We start from the raw sequence: 14,758 nt of genomic DNA on the forward strand, positions 1-14,758 counted from the left end.
ATGACCGCGATCACGACGGTCGGTTCCTCCCCTCCGACTGCTCCCACCGTCCCCCAAATACGCACCGAAACGTCATTGATGTTCACTGCGTGGCAACGTTCCAATGGGGCTAATAGATGTCCGATGTATGCTGTTTGTACAAGTAAGAGGTGATCCTAGCATCACAAAAAAATGGACAGCGGTTCTATCTATCGCGCGAAAAACGATTCGCGTTCCTTCGTGAGAATCTACCGTTGGATCGTATAATGATCCTTTTGAGATCTGTGCAGACGGATGAGTAGAAGGTACAACCCGAACCCCACAAAAAATAGCTTATGTCCGCTTCCGATGTGTCCCCACAGCCCAAAATTCTATTTTAATTCCCCCCCCCAACCCCACCCACCCACTACCGCAACCACCCATCTCGCTCAGTCGCTCGCTCCAACCGTTAGATCCTAGAAGCGGTTTCACATTAGTTCCTCGCCGGTTGCCTCACCGCGTGCCACGTAATCCAAACCGCCTTTTCATACTCACAGCACGACTTCTCTAGTGTTCGGTGCCGCGCACCCGATCAGTGGACCCCCGACCGGCATATCGGCGAGTGTTGGTGGCGCCCACCTCACCTGTCCCCACCAACGTAACCGATGCGCGCGCCGTTAAATATACCCGACGGACGTGTAGCTGACCCACGTCCAACGTGGACCACTCCACGCCGTCTATTTCTTCCTCTTCCGCTCCTTCCCACCGTCCAATCCCCCGTTCCCACTCCCAAGACCTCAAAAAAGAAAGCATCGCCCGGTCCAGATCAAAGAAAGAGAGAGGGCTCCATTCATGGCGGTTATCGTAGTCCTCCGCCGCGAGCGTCTCCGAGTCAGCACGGAGGGGGAGGGGGCGTGTAAAGGATAAAGGCGATAGAATCCGACACGGGGCTTTAGATGCTCTCCTACCTTTTGCTCCCTGTCCCTTTTCGCCCTCTCCGTGATATCTCGTCCATCCATTCGCTGCGCCCCTTCTACACCAGAAGACCGCATCTAGCTTCCATCTCACGCTACTGCTCACTTCTAGTCCCTTAGTTTCACCCGATGACTATTTAAGCCTCTCCATTTTGTTTAGATTATTCTTTCCTTTTTTATCTAAAGAAATTTTGGGGCGGTGGTGGGGATGTCGCCTGGGGGCGCCGGCGGAGGCGGACGAACGATGACGTGGCATGAGGAGATTGCGAGCCTGGTGGACGACACCGGGACCCAGTACCCCGCCGGCGTGGAAGCGCCGGCGCCGGCGGCGGCGCCTGCGGAGGGGGAGGCGGGGGATCCGAGAGGAAGGATATTCGGGGAAGGGTACTACGGGTACGAGGATGGGGTGGCACCGGTGGAGGAGAGCTTAAAGGATCAGGTGAAGGGTTTCTTGGTGGCGACGGCGGAGATGCTTCAAGAGTTGGGGCGAGGGTGCCGGGATATAGTGCAGCAGAGCCTGGAGGGGGCGGAGGACACCTACGTCGTCAAGAAGCTCCGGGGGCCGCTGGCCGTAGTGTCGAGCCGGCTCAGTTTCTTGAACGACTACCTGCCGGAGGATCGCGATCCAATGCATGCTTGGCCGGTCGTCATCTGCGTGTTCCTTCTGGCGCTTATAGGTAATAATGCCATGATTTTTTTTTTTTCGTTGCTTTTGAAATAATTAATTCTTGGTTTCTAGATGGGGTTTTGTTTGGATTTGGGCCTGCTAGTTGCAGTTTTTTAATGTGAATTTTGCTTCTGCTTTAGATGTTTCAGTTAGATCCTGTGATCTAGATCCTAAGAGGTATCTTGGGAAACGAAGTAATCTTTTTCCTCGCAAACGAAGAAATATATTCAGATCCAGGGTTAACTGATTCTTGGTGGGCGAGAGTAGTGGGTGGACAGGAGTTGATTTGGTTGTGCCAAACTCCTCATCTTTGATTTGGAGGTCCAATTTTTTGATCTGAAAATTGGACGTATTCGTGGGAGGAATGACTGCATCTTGTAATTTTCCTTGATGTTTATCTTTTTTTTTTTTTTTTTTTTTTTTTAGGATTTCATGGACTTTATGTGCGTATTTGTTTGGCATGAGATTGATGTGGCAACGTATGCTTCTATCGCAACGATCTTCTTTGACTGCTTCCCTGTTCTTTTCTGTTCTTCCTCTTTTCAATCCTCTGACCTTGGTTCAAAGTCATTTTACCAAACCAAATTTAGTGTTGATAGCTTCATGCTCTGTTTTTGCTACTCCCATGCTTTCTTTGATATGCTAATTTTCGCATACTGAAAGTTTGTCGTATATATAGTAGTCAACTGACATACCGTTACACATATGCTGATCATGTCGTTATATCAAGTGCCATGCATCAAACACGTATAATTTTTTTCTCATTTTTCTAGTAGCCGTTGATGACGTCTTCTGATCACGCAAAACTTAGGAAAGTTACTACTTTTCATCTGCCCAGTCAAATTCTATCAAAAGCAATTATTTAGATCTTTGCCCTTGTGTACGAGATTAAATGTAGATGAAATTATCTCTTTTATTTTGCTATCAGTTTTTATTTTGTTCTCATATTCAATATTTATAGTTTAAGATGGCCTTTTTCTTTAAACTATATGGGCACGGGCAAATGCACGGTTAGATATTTTTTTTTGAAGTTTATATATCAACAATTCAAATAGATTTGAAGAGAGAGTTTGAAGAGAGATAACATTGGTTAGCATAAATACTGGATAGAGAGTTAGACAACTCGGTGATATCTTTTCAACAAAGTTGAATTTTCAAAACTACCTGTACTCATGATTACCGTATAACGAAGTTTTGTTTTCAAAAAAATAAAAAAAAAAATTGAAAACTAATCAGTTTCCTTCTTAAGGGCAAATATGACTGACCCAAAAGCCCTCTAATGCCCTTTTCAATATAATACTAATATTTGTTTTCATGGAAAATCCCGTAACTTGTAAATTTTAATTTTTAGCACACATCTCCACCCTTACATGCACCATCTTATACGCTTAATAATAACAAACATGAATAACAAACATCAAGAAAATCTCGTTTTGGACATAGTTCAGCTATATATTGCAACTGCAAAAGGATGAGATCACAGAGTAGATCATACTGTTGTCTTGTGGTAATCATACATATATTTGTCTCTCCCATTGATTAAAGAAACGTCACCTACAGCCTAGACTGCCTAGGTGTCCACCTAGGCATAGGCAGCTCTCAATCTCAATGCTTGGGGCTTAATAGCCAAGGAAGCCTCTGTACATGGGCCAATCACCTAGCGTGATACCTAAGCAGCTCATCTATATTTAGGCAGCTTATGGGGGTCAAGTTTGGAATATATATTAGGATGGGTCAGGATAATAGATGGTGTAGCCATTTCTTTACACCAGTGCTCCGATGCCATAGTTGTTTTGCAAGGATGCTTACCACATGAGGAGAAATATCAAAAAAGACCTTTGACAGTGAAAAGACTGCTTAGAATTCAAGACTTGCTTGGAAAGGAGATACCACCCAGGAAACTCTTCCACAAGATTGACATGCTCCTGTCCTTCAATAAGCTGCCTTGTAGCGATTTTCATCCATGCATCTGCAGTTTTGGTTTTACATATCCTAAGAAATTCATGCACGGAATTTGTTATCCTAAGAAGTATTCATATATTTGTAATTGGTTAATGCTATGATTTACAGAAGGCCATGCATACATAAAAGAATTTAGTCAGATGGTTTTGCTGCTGTCTGATTTGTCATCTTGTTTCCTTGTTTGATGAAAAAAATATGTGCAGCATTGAACGTAAATAGTGGAAATGAAACTTCAGTTCAACAACCAAGGCAACTGTATATAGGCCCCCCAAATGCAAGTCGAATCCAACTTCCTGATGGAAGGCATACGGCATATCAGGAACAAGGAGTTCAAGCTGAAAGAGCTAGATTTTCTTTGATAGCTCCTCATTCCTTTCTTTCATCTCGACTGGCAGGTAAAATTGCTTAATGCTTACACTTTTATGTCATTAGATAAATCAGCAAGTTTATTGCCGTGTGTCAATATATGCAATATATACTTGCTAGTCTTTGTTTACAGGACTCCCTGGCCTTAAAGCATCACTCCTGGATGAGTTTGGAGTTCGGTTTATTGCATATGACCTCCCAGGTTTTGGTGAAAGTGATCCTCACCCAAGCAGAAATCTTAATTCATCAGCTCTGGATATGCTTCATTTAGCAAATGCTCTGGGAGTTACAGACAAGTTCTGGGTGATGGGCTACTCGGCTGGAAGCATACACGCATGGGCAGCTGTTCGCTATATTCCTGACAGACTCGCAGGTACTTTTATCGTTGCCCAATACTTGCATGAGTTTTTCTTCACCAGCCCTAGCATCGTCAAAGCATTAGCGTCACTTGGTCTAATTTATTGTATTTGTAGATGTTAAAATTCTTCCAAGTAGTTCTTTTCTTACTGGTGACATGAGATATGTCAAGTCAATTGTTCACCTTTATACAGTTCAAGGAGAAGATAAATTTAAAGCTCCCCCCCAAAAAAAAGCACTCCCAAGAGAGAGGCAAGAAATGAAAAAGAAATTACCTATATAATCTTGCCTCTTAGAATGCTAGACTAATATAGCATTATCTCTCAGAATGACACTTCTTGTTGTTGTTTGCACCTATTCCTCCAGAAGAAAATTTCTGCAATTTCAGTGCATAATGCAGCATTCCAACCAGTTATATTATCAGTCTTTTGTTATGTGGTGTAACAAAATGCAAGACTCTGACACTCGGATCTGTCAACTTTGAAAATTATGTCATGCTGGTTGATTGTGCTCGAGAATTTGTGAACATCTTGGTGCGATGGAAGAAAAATTGGAGAGTTAAGATTGATTAGTTAGAATAAAACTGAGACCTTGTATTTTAGTTTGTATTTTGTGGAGTTGAGTACTGAATTAGAATCAAGAAATAGAGTTCCCTGAACAATTTGTTAATCATAGTGAATATTGGAGAAAAAGAATTTGTGCAGAGAGTAAAGTTGAGTCACAGCTTTGTGAGCTATGGATCATTGATACAGTTAAAATTTAACCAAACAACATACAGGACAGCTACAAGAGCAGCTTTGCAATGTAGAGAGTAAGCATGTATAAAGCAGAGGATCATGCATACACATGCATAGTAGAGCAATGTCCAATAAACAATCACTTTTCCTTCATCATGGATTAACCTTTTGGTGACTCTGACATTAAGTGACTAGAATTGGATGCATATGATGGACATGGATATGGTTAAGGAAAGACTGAAAAGGGGAGATGTGGTTGCTGGGCAGCGTGTGGTACGTGAAAAAGGGGAAAAACACGAGATGATTCTTTTTCATTTTCAGGTGGCGTTGAGACTCTAAAAGTCCAATATAGTACAAGGTGCTGGGCCATGAAAAAAAAGAGTTCAGTTTTGTAGACTTCTCTGATTAGATATTACTAAGATGGTTTCTTTCGAATTCTAGAAAGCCATAGAGGTCTTGAATGTGTTGAACCCATCTGGATTCTTCCTTTCATAGAACTTATAGTCATGTCTGCATCTTAGCATTATTGTTGTCTAGACTGTTATTCAGTCATTTTTAAGTATTTTGATGGTTTGCGTGTTCCTTTTATAGAACTTATCTACAATTCTGTCTGTATCCTAGCATTATTCTTTCCAGAATGTTATTCAGTCATTTTAAATATTCTGATGGTATGTATGTCTGTGTTTGTGTATCCATGTATCTATGTGTTTGTGTGTGTACAGGTATATGTATGTGTTCGAAGTGCAAATAAATCTCTTCTGAGTGAAGTTTATAGTATTGCATTTTGGATGTTGTAACTGCTGTATGCTAGGATGGGCACACTTCATTGTGGCTTCAAAAGATCTAGAACCATTATTAAACGGGAAATTAAGGCTGGCTCTAAATAACAAGATGGCTGAAGTTTTATTTTGTCTTCTGTACTTTGATTTTAGTTCCTCATTTGTTTTAGAGGTTTCACTGTTTCAGGGGTAGCTATGTTTGCTCCAATGGTTAATCCATATGACTCCAGCATGACCAAGGAAGAGCAAGGTAAAACCTGGGAAAAATGGACAACAAAAAGGAAACTGATGTATGTTTTAGCTCGAAGATTTCCTTCTCTTCTTCCACATTTTTATCGCAGAAGCTTTCTATCTGGAAAACAAGGGAAGCTTGAAAAGTGGTTATCGTTGTCATTGGGGAAGAAGGTATGTCTGGATTTAGCTTTCACTTTGCTTGAAGTTGAAAATGCTTCATCTTTGTCAAAATGGTCAAATCATTTCTCAGATCTTTCTCAGCTTAAATGTATTCTAATTGTGAATATGATGCTATAGCATCTTTAACATTTTGAATTTGTCAAATATCAAGTGCTCATATATATGAGTCCTTCTGTTTGTAGGTTAGCTGGTTTCAAAGGCTTAGCCATAAGATGCAAATATCTCAATCTAAATTATGGCTCATATTCTTTTGACTATATCAGCTTAATATGGCAACATAACGTTTATTATCTTATGGTGTAAATTTTTTGAGTATATCACATGAATATGGCTATGCAATATATATTAGTTTCATCTATGATTGTTTCTGGTTCCTTGACTACCGAGAAACATCATCTAGTCCCTAGCTTGATGACCGATCAATTAATTATTCTCATATTGCTGGAATAGTGTAGTAAATGAAAGATGATCCCTAGTTAAAACAGCAGATGCCTAATGGTTTATTTAATGCCAAAGATAATAACTGTATTTGAGAGAACTGGGTATGCTAATATGGTGCCACTACGAAACATGATTTTAGATGAGAAAGTTATGCTTTTTTGCAATTTATTTTTACTCTGATGCCACTGTCCATTCTTTCTAGTAAGGGTCTTATGCTTTTTGATCATCAGATGATTTCCATTTATAGATTGCACAATTACTGGCAGTTTGTACATTTCCAACATGAAATCTTAAGAGTTCTGTCTCTTGACGTCACAATGACATAGACGATCACTTTGTTTATGAGGTGCTTCTAAGTTTACACATTATGGTTTGTTGCAAACCAACGTTACTTTCTTCTGTTTATTTCAAATTCCTGAAATTTGTAACTGTGAATACAACGATGCTGGCCTTCATGTTTCACTTGTTGTGAAGCTTTTTTTGCTTCAACATTGATCAGAACTCCTGATCTTGATAAGTAACATGAGGCAAGTTTTTCTAATGTTATCTGCAGACAATTTAGTTTGGTTAAATTATAAATTGCTAGTAGTATATAATACAAAAGCCTCAACTGTCCTGCTGGCTGCTGGGAGTGTACTGCCCGAAACTTGTGTTAAAAAGGAAAATAGCACAAACTGCAATAGCACAACCAACTCAAATGTTCATCCTTCCATGCAAAAGTAGCTCCTCACATGTTGCACACCAATTGTTTTTAAGCTTGTGTGGTAACAAGTTATTTTTGCTCTTTAACTCTGGTTAATGTTCAAAAGATTCTGGCGTGTGGTAACTATTAATAGTTGGACTTTGTGTAAACCTCACTTTCTTGTGTTTTTTTTTTTCCTCTCTCTTTTTTGGGTATATGATGGCATCTAATTACTAAGAATTTGTAATAATCCCTTCAAAAAACTACAGTGTAGTAACCTTACTGTTAACTTTTGATGGTGGAGTGTTGCCATTAGTCTTTTGCCCTCAATCCCTTCAAAATTGGGTGGTTAGTTTTCATAAACTATAACATAGTTTTTCTGGAGCTAATGTAAGAGAAATTTGCATATAACACACTAAAAGGATTATATAAAATTCCATCAGTTTTATATATTTAATTTAGTTACCAGAACAAGTGTTTGTACAACTGCCACATTGGCTCCAACTTTTCTGATATCGGCCTTCCATTCTTTCTGTAAATATTATACAAGACAGGTTGATTGTTAAATATGTGATAAGGCTAAACATGAGTCTATTGAAGGTACTTAAATCAAATCAAATAGTTAATAGAAATGTCCTGGAGAAATCATGTTAATCATGCTTATAAAACTTTACATAAATTTGTAGCCAACAGCGGCTTCATACATATCATTTCACTTTTGTTTCTTCCATGTTCATTTTCTAAGAAGAACTACAATCCAATCATTAGATTCTACGTGTTCAATGGGAAAAATCTCAACAATTGAATTGTTTCCTCAGCGAGTTAAACTAAAAATCATGGTATTTTCACAGAAAAATCAGCTGAAAATGATCACCATTTCATTGAATTTCAACTATGTTTTTCTTTTTTAATTCTTAACTCTCCTTCCATTAGATTGTTAAATGTGCACTACAACCATTATTTTGGGGGAAGGTTCTCTAAGCAAAGGTTGTTAAATCTGTGTTTTAATAATAAATATAATCTAGTCATAGTTTGTAATTGCATAGCTTCCAAACATCGGTGTTCAAAAGGCATTCTGTTGTAGGTATATGCAAAAGATCCATATCTGACCCTTGTGAAAATTGACATCTTGTAGAAAAGGCTGTTGATATTAGTTGATTAATTTCCACCTAAAAGATGTTGCAGTTTCTGACTGCACATTTGATGTTTTCAGGATAAATCTTTATTGGAAGAACCAAATTTTAATGAATTCTGGGAGAAGGACGTGGCAGAATCAGTTCGTCAGGGGGACTCTAAGCCATTTGTGGAGGAAGCTGTGCTGCAAGTGTCAGACTGGGGTTTCAACCTGGCTGATCTTCAGGTGCAGAAGCAGCATCGTGGTAAAGGCCTTCTTCAATGGCTCAAGTCCATGTACAGTCCAGCTGAGCGTCAGTGGACAGGCTTTCTTGGTCCGATACACATTTGGCAGGTCTATATTTGTTTTCCTTCTGGTGTAACTATATTTGCATTTGGGTCTGCTTTCAACTATTTGGAAAAATACTTCAAATGTTCAATGCATATTTGATTTTTACCTTATAATTTCTTTTTTCTCCTCCCTGAATCATGCATTTGCAAGAATTTGTACCAATTATCTTGATCTTGGCTTAACTCGTTTGTGAACTTTGATAATCTACTGCCGAGCTTAGGGGATTTTATGATTCTGGAATTTGAATATCTCTTCATTTACCCGAATTTTTTAATATAAAGGTCACTTTTGTCAGTTGTTCTGGAAATGTTCTGGTGATAATTGGGCATTTCTCAAATTCTGGTTCTCGTCGAATTGAATCCTCAAGGAATCATATTTTTCTCCCCAAGAAGTTCGCTTTCTTTTCTATCCTCAAACATGGGGTTGCAGTTGACAACTAATAGATAATTTGAGCTCATGGTCAGGTTTTTTTTTTTTTTTTTTTTTCACTCATAACTGTCATACTTGGATGGTTCTTTTTCTTTTTCTTTTTCTTTTTCTTTTTTTTTTTAATTCTTACCTTGTTATTGGCATTCTAAATGTTTAATTTTGGGCAGGGTATGGATGATCGGGTAATGCCACCATCGATGACTGAATTTGTACGACGAGTAGTTCCAGGAGCCACTGTGCATAGACTGCTAGGTGAAGGCCATTTCTCATATTTCTGTTTCTGTGATGAGTGCCATAGACACATATTTTCTACCCTATTTGGCATTCCTCAAGGTCCTCTCAGCAGCTCTATGGAGGAGGATCGGCCGCCACCTGAAGAAATCTGTAAAGAAACAGCATTGCATAACTGTACTGAACAAGAATGAAAGAAAATCTTTCTTCTTGATAGTTAAATTCAAACTTTTGGGTGGGAAATTTGTAGATACATAGTATATTTCTTTTCAATCTAATTTTTAGAGCAAAATAGCCCTATATTTCTCATTAGCGATTGAAATGAGATATGGTGGGGGTTGGATGGTGCCTGGGGTTAGAATTTTTCCAATCTTTGTTATGTAATATGACCTTAGAAAATTTTGTAATCACTGAGTTGCCATGTCAAGATATGGAAAAGCTATCAAGGGGTTTTATTTTCCCGCTTTTTTCAAGGGTGTTACTTTTGTGACCGTATAAAGATGTGCGGTCAAAGGGGATGTGGTATTTGCTGGTTGAAGCCGTTCTACCGTATCCCGGATAACGGCCGATGTAGAACTGGACCTCACCGGTTTAACCTCAATGTCAAGGGGGTCCAAACTCAAAAAGTCGAGACCTCTCCTGGGTGGTTTGCTTTGTTACTTATTGGGGACGTTACATTTATCATAGCTCATCCCAGAGCTTGGAGGTGCATCATTCTCGGCATTTGCACTCCTACTATCATATTCTTCATTGACCTCTCATCAAGTCTGGATGTATGATTAGATCATATGGGTGTTAAATTCTCATGTGCCTTCCTTTTTCCCTCAGCTTCCTCATGCAGCGCTTCCAAATTTATGTTAAGAGTTGGGCTTTGATCGCCTGCCGACTTTATTTGTCTTTCAGAGTTGCAAATGTTTACACAACCATGCTAAACAGATTAAGAGCTTCTCGGTTCATTGAATGGGTTAGGTAGCACTGTGAGTTCAAGTTCTACAGGCTTATGGTCTTGATTCAGATCAAGTTGAACCATCAAGCATAAAACAACTGCAGTTTTGCAAAGTATTACCACTGTTATTCACCAAGTTGTGCCAGTCTGACCCTGCAGCATTAACTTATCTAAAAGCAGAATCAAGTATTAAAGCATAAAGAGTTTAATACGGGCATCAGACAATTTGTAGGGTGTGAAGTTCTCAAAGCATCAACCCTAGCAGCAACTTTTATCCGCTTACAAATCTTAATGCGCTAAAGAGAGGATGGTGACAAGCAAAACAGTCAAGGTCCTTCATCACAAGTTCTTGAAAGCAGATTCAGGAGATGGTTTCTGAGGTGTCAGCCTTGCAAGTAAAGCCTTGTTGTGGCAGTGCTCAACATCGACGAAATAAAAGTTACCATCAGCCTTAAATGTCACAAATGGTCTATTGGTCTCTGGTGGCCTCACATCGGCGAACTTGATTGTCCTTGGGATAGGTGTGGCCAACCAGGACATCATTTCAACCTCAAAGCTATCTGAACCAGGGTGCCATCTGAGCTTGTGGATATATGGGCTGACAAACCAGTGTAGGGCTGCTGTAGTGGAAGCACTAAGGAAAATCACAGTAGATGCCACCGCTCCCTTGAGGATTACATTCAGCTCAGGAGAAGTCATGAATGTTATGACAGGGCCAAGAGACACTGAGAGGCAACAGGTGGAGAGAGATAAAAGCTTCACTTTCTTTATGGTTGATGAGATGGGTCCTTCATAGACAACTCCAGTTCCTTTACCATCTTTCTCTATTTCACTCCTTTTAGGTCCAATGCTAATTCTGCTGTCACCTACTTCAGTCTTGCAGCTGCAGCTTGAGAAGCCCAACGTTTCTGAGAAGATATATGCACTACCGATCCAAGGCTGTCAACTTTAATTGGAGACGAGGGATTGATATTAGAGTAATGCTTCCATATTTCATACCTCGAAGCCTGAAAATCTGTTTGATAAAGAAAGTAAGCAAAATATGTCTTGCAGCAACATAAACTTACAAACATGAAATGAAGCATGATATAAGCCACAAACAATGCTTTTTTGAAACTGATCATAGAATAGGTTACCAGCGCCATGCCTGAACTAAATCAGATCCATGGCAGTGAAAATAATAAGACAGTTTCTCAGCATATCCATAGATATTCCCCAAAGGCAGACGGTTGTGCATGTGGATCGCAAGTATTTGCAGAAAATGTAGTAAAAATGACATATCGAACAAGTCTCATGAAAGATACTCCATCCATTCAGAAAAGTGACATTAACAAGTCAAGTGATTAACTATAACAATCCATCATCCATTTTCGAGTCAGGTGATTCAGTGTATACATACACTCATCACTGACTACTACTGTCCACCAGAAAATGCTAATGCTAACAAACAATCAGCTGTGTAATACCATATCAACTTTATTGTGGTACCTTAATAGACAATATCATGCAAAATTAGAATGGATAAAGAAAATCATGGAAAAAGAGGGGGGAAAAAAAAAACAGAACCTTGCAATAAAGAGAGAAGAATCTTCCAGCAGACAAACCTACCATGTCGAGGATAAAGACCCAAAAAATCTCCATCACCTGGATCAGCCTCTAAGCAAATGCTAGACATGGTATGGTTCGATATGCAATTCTATTTTGTGCATGTGAAGCCTCGATCCTCTAAAATTCATGTGATAGCTCTTAAACCCCTTATTTGCAGTACCTTGTAGTTACTCAAGAAGTACATTCATGACCAATGCTGCTCATCAATAACACGCATACTATCAAATCTTCTGGTTTATCTTGTGGGAAGAGCAAATCTCAACTTCCTAATTCCTAAGAAGATGACCTAAAGGAGAAAAGGAATGATTAAAATATAGAAAAAAAAGAACAGAACAAATTTACCCTCCTATATATTTATAATATAAGGTGCAATGTCTCGAACCATTTGCAGCAAAAGGGGGAAAAAAAAATCCAAACATCATTCCTATCATTATGTATTTATGAAAACATTGTTCTTCGATGTTTTCATAGCTACTGTCTAAAGGTAGAGTTTGGGCATCCACTGCTTCTCTTCCCCAAATACTAAATATCCAGGAAGTCAACTATCATTTTGCAAACATTAACTCAACTCAACTAAACCTTAATGCCGAACTAGCTGGGGCCTGCAGACATCATACTTACACTCTTTACAATGTGACAGTAAATGTAGTACATTTATTGCCTTTGTCAGCCAATTTATTCTCAATCTGCCTCCAACCACATAGATTCCTTTATTTCGACATTTCCCTGTAGCACCTCCAAAATTAATTCCTAGACATAAACTTCTCTTTTCTTCCTCCGCTAAAATTAATTTCCATCACTTTAGACCTTCTTTTACAGGTTCCAGTTTATGAGACAAATTATAATTTCTCTATCCAACTAACTAACACTCTCAGATCAGAAATTCAGAACTTGGATACACAAATGATTGTTTTTAATCTAAAACTTTAGGTCACAAGACCTTAAGTCTAATGAGGTTCAGATATGGCATGTGACACTGTAGGTGAGCCCTTCTATAGTTCTACTTCTGCATGAGGATATGGACTCTCAAACATAGAATAGCAAAAACAGATAATTTCTATCATCACCTGATCTACCTTGAAGAGTATCATGGAGGAGGTCTATAGCTGGAAAAACCACACAAACTTCTATCCATAACAACTCCTTTTCTTTTTTCATAAGTAAATCAAAGAATTGGTCTCCCATGGTTCAATCTACATCTAACTTGACATATTGCAAGCACTGGCACCTTTTCAAGAACAGTTATGTGTCAATACATGACATTGGCATTATCATGGCATGTGTCTTCCCAATTCACATGTCTACTTCTAATAGTGTCTCATATAATCCATGAGTACTGCATCAACAGTCATCATACATCTTTAAATTCTTCTGCACCTAAAATAACAATTACCATGTTGAGGAAAAAATTCAGAGGTAAGATGGATTTGCTTAAAAAGCCCTTTGTCTTCCATAAGTGGAAAAGTAGAAAAGAAAAGGAAGTAGACTTAGAGCTCAGAATTCTTACCACAATATAGAACCTACCATTTGAAACAATTAGAAAATGAAACAAAGAGCTAAGGAAGATCTTTAGATTTTCACACCCCTTTTCTTTGAGATGCAAAAGATATATGCAAGAAGGCTGCATATCCTGAAGGAAGAAGAGGAATACAGAGGATTGTCACCCTGAACCTGAAATACATGTTTCAGAAGAAAAACAATACGAAATGTGGATTCATGGGACAGTGCAACAGAAATTCATCACACATACATAACCATGCATGTCTTTTGATGAATTATACATGGTACAAGTTAAACAAACATGGCAATCATTTCCAGCAAAAGCAAACCAAACCAAGATTGGCCAAAACAAATATTAATTTGTGAATATAGACGTCGGTTCAGGTTTAAGTCTGTAGTTTAGAGGTTAATAAGATGATTTTTCTTGAACTTCTAGAAGCGCCAAGAAAGTCACCTAACCCATCAGCATCAGCATTGGGTGACTCCCTTGTTTGCTTCAAGCACAAGATTTTTTGTTGCATACTTGGTTCAATCATCTTCTTCAAGCAAAATGAACTGCTGAAAATCTTTCCATGTAACTCCTAAAGGAGAATTCACCCGGAAAAGTGGCATGAGTTTATAAATCTCATGTCACCTCATCTATGCCACATTAAACGACCATGAAGATCGCTCGATAAACTAATGGACGGACACCAAAAACTTAAGTTGCTAGGGTTTATGATTCCTTCAAAGATCTAAGATCTAATAACAGATTCTCCTGATCATTTACTTCGAAGTTCTTTCAACCAGATAGTTCTACGACAATTTGCGAGAGAAAAAGGGGAAACTCTTGGAAAAAGCTTCGTCAAAAGCCACAATTCAAATCAAAACCCTAAGAAAAGAAACGACAGGGAAGAGAGATCGACCTGGTCGGAAGCTTCTCATCTCCGGTGGCTTCGCCACCGCCGGCGAGCGAAGCAGAAGCAGACGATAGAGAGAGGCAGGCCGTCTCGTCGCCATTCCCGTCTCGTCTAGTCTCTGCTCTGGTCTCAGCTGGAGCCTCCGCTATACCATGCTTGCGCTCGCTGGGTCTTACAAAGCGATTTAGGGTTCCGGTTCGAGTCGCAGAGATCGCATGACCCATTTACGTGGCAGACCGTTTGGGAGCCTGTGATGAACTCCACGTGGTTGATGGAGAGGATCCAACGGGCAAAAGTAATCCAATGGTACAACTCGACAAGTGCTTGGACTAGTGTGATTATT

The 14,758-nt window shown here is 39.3% G+C and overlaps 2 protein-coding genes across 4 annotated transcripts; one reads left to right on the plus strand and one right to left on the minus strand.

The window, feature by feature from the left end:
- The first annotated feature begins 742 nt into the window (after positions 1 to 742).
- LOC105044642 (uncharacterized) lies at positions 743 to 9,935 on the plus strand. Of its 3 annotated transcripts, XM_010922608.4 has the most exons (7): positions 743 to 1,609; positions 3,765 to 3,956; positions 4,061 to 4,300; positions 5,988 to 6,205; positions 8,551 to 8,805; positions 9,170 to 9,261; positions 9,399 to 9,536. In XM_010922608.4, the coding sequence occupies exons 1-6, from the start codon at positions 1,141 to 1,143 to the stop codon at positions 9,233 to 9,235; spliced, it is 1,440 nt and encodes a 479-aa protein (XP_010920910.1). In that variant the 5' UTR covers positions 743 to 1,140; the 3' UTR covers positions 9,236 to 9,261; positions 9,399 to 9,536. The 3 variants fall into 3 exon arrangements, with proteins under 3 accessions (XP_010920910.1, XP_029120284.1, XP_010920909.1); XM_029264451.2 differs by lacking the exon at positions 9,399 to 9,536 and having other exon boundaries at positions 9,098 to 9,217; XM_010922607.4 differs by lacking the exon at positions 9,170 to 9,261 and having other exon boundaries at positions 745 to 1,609; positions 9,399 to 9,935.
- Positions 9,936 to 10,574: 639 nt separating this feature from the next.
- LOC105044641 (uncharacterized) lies at positions 10,575 to 14,623 on the minus strand. Its single transcript, XM_010922606.4, is given in 3 exon segments — positions 10,575 to 11,283; positions 11,286 to 11,423; positions 14,422 to 14,623. Coding segments are annotated over 3 exon segments (768 nt in total). The 5' UTR covers positions 14,516 to 14,623; the 3' UTR covers positions 10,575 to 10,747.
- Positions 14,624 to 14,758: the final 135 nt, after the last annotated feature.

Source organism: Elaeis guineensis, chromosome 5, assembly GCF_000442705.2.
Source record: "Elaeis guineensis isolate ETL-2024a chromosome 5, EG11, whole genome shotgun sequence".
Taxonomy (NCBI): domain Eukaryota; kingdom Viridiplantae; phylum Streptophyta; class Magnoliopsida; order Arecales; family Arecaceae; genus Elaeis; species Elaeis guineensis.

Coding starts and splice junctions, on each gene's coding strand:
- LOC105044642 (XM_010922607.4), top strand. CDS start 1,141: ATGTCGCCTGGGGGCGCCGGCGGAGGCGGACGAACGATGACGTGGCAT. Junction 3,957..4,060: donor TCTTTCATCTCGACTGGCAG/GTAAAATTGCTT, acceptor CTTTGTTTACAG/GACTCCCTGGCCTTAAAGCA. Junction 4,301..5,987: donor TATTCCTGACAGACTCGCAG/GTACTTTTATCG, acceptor TCACTGTTTCAG/GGGTAGCTATGTTTGCTCCA.